At 34.5% G+C, this 5,265-nt stretch overlaps 1 protein-coding gene across 1 annotated transcript; it reads left to right on the forward strand.

Annotated features, from left to right (window-relative positions):
• The first annotated feature begins 776 nt into the window (after window positions 1-776).
• On the forward strand, window positions 777-4,645 carry LOC146732725 (uncharacterized). The gene is made up of 6 exons (XM_085491926.1): window positions 777-839; window positions 1,792-1,870; window positions 2,047-2,194; window positions 2,346-2,519; window positions 2,630-2,752; window positions 4,213-4,645. Exons 1-6 carry the CDS (start codon window positions 777-779, stop codon window positions 4,643-4,645), a joined length of 1,020 nt encoding a protein of 339 aa, XP_085348052.1.
• Window positions 4,646-5,265: the final 620 nt, after the last annotated feature.

Below are 5,265 nucleotides of genomic sequence, written 5' to 3' on the forward strand. Positions count from 1 at the left end.
ACTCTGCGCGAGCTGCTGTGAAGTACCGGTCGAAAAGCCGGTGAAAACTTTGAGAAAACAGCACAACGTTAACTTTGAAGAAATCCTAAACAACCAAATTTAAATATGTTGCATTTGTAGGGGTACTCTTGTTACACTGTTCAGGGGTATCAACGACCATCCCAAAATACCGTTTTCTTAGAATTTATTGGACTTTGTTTTCACCATGATGGTTGCCAGACGGTGAAAATGTCTGACCCGAGAATAAATTTTGCTGCACACAGTGGAAGCTGTGTTGGCTTGGATGTCAAGGCAATACAGCGACGATATCCATTCATCATGCAACTCACTGATATTCAGACAGACTAAAGCTATTCAAACTATACTTAGTGCCATGTCTGATGTGTTCGTTTTTAGTCGCACTGGAAATAGAAAATCCTTATGTTATTATGCTTTACCGGCCTTGCGATCATCGAGCGTGGTACGAGTGTTGTCACCACTGTTGGGTACTATAGAAGAGTAGGTGTTATACCTCAAAGTTCATGATGTCACTGCAACATATATCGGCAGAAATGAAGCCGAAGACATCAGAAATGCAAAGCTCCAGCCGTTTCTGGCAGTCATTGTAACAAAGCTTTCTATTGGTCGGTAAACTTTCTATCGCGCAACCACGTGACATACACGGTTATGAATAGAATTACCGCACGGTGTTGTAGAGGGAGGAATATCCGAACGGAACACCACCATGCAGGCGGACGATGCAAATCTGTGTACAAGCATCGTTCTGACGATCAGTGATGTCCACTCTTGTAGCTGTAAACCGCGAGGTCGAAGAAGACGAGTTCATGCCGCCAACTCTGGTAAGTCATGTTTAACTATTGTGCAACCTTGCAAACGTATATTATCTGTAATTCTACAGCTGTTCTCCCTTGGAATATTGTAATATTCGTAGCAAAATTGCAGTGGTGTTTGTTCTGACTTCGCCCTCAACAGTTATTATTTCAATTATTTGCATATTGAAAGTTCTATATGATTCTAGCTGCAGTTCTGTAGCTCGCTTGGTTTCGCTGTCGGTTATTTTGTTCGTCATGGTGTCAACGCGAAACCAGGGAGCTACAGTTCCATCCTATGCGAGTTACCATATTTTATCGAACTAAATTCAGGTCGGGCCGTAAACAGCCGTTTTTTTTATTATTTTCGCCCCAAGTTTCTACCTTTCTACTGTCGATGGGTCCCGAAACTATTTTACCAATTATTCTGAGAACGATAGTCCGAAATTGGTCTTGACGTCCAGCAGTGGGACATCCCCGTTCGCGCATACTTTATTTCAGAGGAAAGTATTACTGAAAACTGGGGATTTTTTGTTCCTTTTTTCTTCTTTAATAAATGTAAAATGAACTGTAACGTATTGAAAATAATAAATAAAGTAATTATTCCCCCAAAAAGTTGCAATTTACAATTGTCTATAAAAAAAAAAAAAATTGCGATTTGCATATTACTATTGTCTATAAAAAAAAACTTCTTCTAATTTGCATTGAACTTGGGGACTCATTCAAAATGACATCTCCAGCATATGTGCACAGTTTGTACAAACAAAAAATACAGAAGTATTTCGGATATGATCTAAAAAGTGAACAATGTGAGATTATCTCTAAATTAATCAGCAGAAATTACACAATGAGTGTATTACCAACTGGATTTGGCAACAGCAATTTATTTGTAATTACACCAATTTTAATGGATGTAATAGAGCCAACAGTTCACCACATTGGCATTGTTATAAGTCCACTCAAAAGTTTGATATTGGACCAGGTGCAAAGTTTATCAGCGAAAGGTATTAGTTGTGCTGGTATCTCACAGAAATCAGAAATGGATGAAGAAATAATTAAAGGTAATTTTTTTTTAATTGTACTCGTATTATAACATAAAACAATAAAATCAACACCCTGTCTGGAGCCTGTATAAATATACCAATTATAAAACATTCTTTGTTAAACAAATAAACTGTATGTTTATAGTGATGTCAGTTAATAACATGATACCAATCGTTTTTATACTGCTTTACAGGTCTACAATGTGGTATATACAACGTGGTGTTTATGTCACCAGAATCCATGCTGGAAATAGATAAATGGTCATTTATGTTAGATTCAGATGTGTACCAGAAAGGTGTATGCCTTGTAGCACTGGATGAAGCTCATGTCATAAGTACATGGTAACAACATTTTTTTTAAGTTAAAAAAAAAATGTTTGTTTTTATTTTTATGTAAAATTGGTATTGATTCTAGAATAAACAAGTCCATCAAATAATCATTGCAATAGTATAATTTAATGAAATGCCATGTTTATTTTATTTCTCACTATAGGGGTGAAACATTTAGGCCTATTTATAAACAAGTTGGTGATTTTCGAGGCCACTTCACAAGTGCAAGTATTTTGATATTGACAGCAACAATAACAGAAAGTATCAAGAAACAGATTTTCAAAGTGCTGCATCTTGATGAGAGTGATGTTTTTGTAGTTGCTAAACACCCTGACAGGTAATACAATTATCAAGTCCCTAAATAATTTATTGCAGGCATTTTATAATGGTAAAATAATGAAATACATGACTAAGAATTATTGAATTGTTATGTATATTATTGTATAGGCCAAACATATACTTAAATATGAAAAGTGAAGTAGGCATGACATTCTGTGAGGAAATTGCCTGGTATTTAGATGAAGTAAAAGCTAAGGGACAAACAGCGAGAAAGGCAATTATTTATGTCAGGTTGGTATCACTGTAATATTTAATTGTTTTTTGTTTAGTGTACAATCATCAAGGAATAAATTTCTTTGTAAAATTATTCTGATTTAAAATTGGATCATCTTCGTATATGGTTTGTGATGAGAAAGTTATCAATATTAGTATACTATTGGTATATCAAACTTGAAATTTGTACATTTAGTTGTTTTATACTTAATAAAGTTATTTTTAACATTAGTTGAAGTTGCCTTATAACATTTGAGGATAAATACTTCTAACCTAATCAAATGCTTGTTATTTCATTGGTTCTTCTGCCTCATACATAGCAAACTGGAAATGTTACTTTGTTTTGCCTAGATGGGCAGTAGGTGACCATGAAATTGATCCACTGATAAACATAACACAACAGTGCTAATCTGTATGTGCTTATTTTCAAAACAATGGATGACATGTTTTACTTTGTACTTACTGAATATCACTGTCCCTATGTTTTAATATTTTTATATAGTTAATGAGCAAAAATAAGGCCATAAGAGCCATGAAATAACAGGAAGTTATAACAGGCTACTTCAAATTCAACCACTTAATTTTGCTGCACCCTGTTTAATTGCTTTTGATTATACAAAATGGTAATAATGCAACTTCAACAGAGCATGTTCAGTTATGTTTAAATTATTTTTGTTTCTGTAAGTTGAAATAAACTTTATTTGCATGCTAGTTGTGTTTTGTTCTTTAACATTTTCTCAGACTTTTTTCCAGTCATCAACACAAATAGTATATGGATGTCAACATTAACCCTGGGGTTGGGAAGGATGTGTTTATGAATGCACTTTAATTTCTGTAAGTTGAAATGAACGTTTAATAAAAAAATTATTTGCATGCTAGTTGTGTTTTGTTCTTTAATATTGTCTCAGACTTTTTCCAGTCTTCCACACAAATAGTATATGGATGTCATTTAACCCTAGGGTAGGAAAAGGATGTGTTTATGAAAGCACTTCTGAATCTAGGCAATTACCCCTGCCACAGGCATTCAACAATGACTAGAAAATTAATTTCAATCCATCTATTAAAGATGCATTATGGACGAAAACAAACACTTTCTTTAATATTATTGTTGGATACACCATACTGTAGACCAAATCAGATTATGATTTATCGGTAACTATAATATATTAAATAAACACTAATTGCATTGATTGTTATCGTAGATACCAAAAGCATAGATGCACATTGGAAAATGTCTTTAAAAATCCCTGTGTGCATCGGCATCAGCACTGTAATGTCTATACAAAACTCATAGTTTTCAAATCAGTATTGATGTGTCAAGAAGAACCAAGAATTTGGCATAATCAGAAGATCAACAGCCTTCAAATGCCTTTTTAAATACAATGACCATAAAGAATATTATTATACTACAATATACAATTTTGTGGTACTGGAATAAACAAAGAAATAAATAAATAAAACTACATAACAAATTACAGAAGTATCACCCAGGCTGGAAAAAGATGGCAAGATTTAATGGTTAAACTTGGTGAACATGCATACATACAGAAGAAAAAAAGTGTAAAAAATAGAATGGTTGACATGTACTATGCATCTGTAGAAGCTGAAGATCAAAAGAGGGTGTTGGCAGAGTTTTCACTGCCCGATAGCAGCATCAGATGTGTTGTTGCAACAGTTGCTTTTGGAATGGGGATTAATATCCCAGATATTGGGATCATAATTCACTGGGGACGAAGCAACAATGTGCTCCAATACTGGCAGGAAGTTGGGCGATGTGCCCGTGATACAGCCAGCCATGGTGAGGCATACTGCTATTCACTCCGAACAGATGTATTTAGGTATGAAGAAGATATGAAAACTCTATGCAACAAACTTATTAATAGAAATATAAAAAAAGTGTCTAAGATTTGAAATTTTGCAGGTTTTAAGTATACATGAAATGGACGAACAATATCTGCAAGACCTTTGTGATAAACCACATTGTAATATGTCATGTGACTTATGTACCTGTCATTACTGCACGTTGCTGTGTGTGCAGACAATTGTGTCCATGTCAAAACAAGCTTTAGCTCTCTTTTTTGCAAACAATGAGAGGTGTAGAACTTATACAGACCCTTAAAGTTGCATTACCAACTTGAAAATATGTGAAACCTCACTTTCACAAGTTAAAAATATAAATATTCTGTTTTGCTAAAAAATATGAATTATTAAAGTGTCAATAGCTGCAACTATCGATCGTTTTTAATTTTTAATAAAACATATCCTGTGCAACCAATGCCAATTTGTAAAGGCCATTGATGAAATGTGGACACTGAATGCTTAGCATATATATCGGCGTACATTAAATCACTTGCAAGTGAAAAAAGATGGCAACAGGGTTTTATCCTAGTCTCCAGAGGGCGGCGTCTATTGAAATGCAGTTTTGTCAAGCGATCCTTGGGGATTAAGATACAAGATAACACACCAGGGGCTCTTGGTGAAATGTCAAATATGTTGCCTTCTTGAGAGTTTATGCCTCTCTCTGGTGGTCT

Source organism: Saccoglossus kowalevskii, chromosome 17, assembly GCF_978046115.1.
Source record: "Saccoglossus kowalevskii chromosome 17, keSacKowa6.1, whole genome shotgun sequence".
NCBI lineage: Eukaryota > Metazoa > Hemichordata > Enteropneusta > Harrimaniidae > Saccoglossus > Saccoglossus kowalevskii.

Excerpts from the sequence above, each read along its gene's own strand:
- LOC146732725 (XM_085491926.1), top strand. The coding sequence starts at position 777 with ATGTCCACTCTTGTAGCTGTAAACCGCGAGGTCGAAGAAGACGAGTTC. Across the intron at positions 840-1,791 it reads AGTTCATGCCGCCAACTCTG|GTGCAAAGTTTATCAGCGAA; the intron begins GTAAGTCATGTT and ends ATATTGGACCAG. Across the intron at positions 2,520-2,629 it reads GTTGCTAAACACCCTGACAG|GCCAAACATATACTTAAATA; the intron begins GTAATACAATTA and ends ATTATTGTATAG.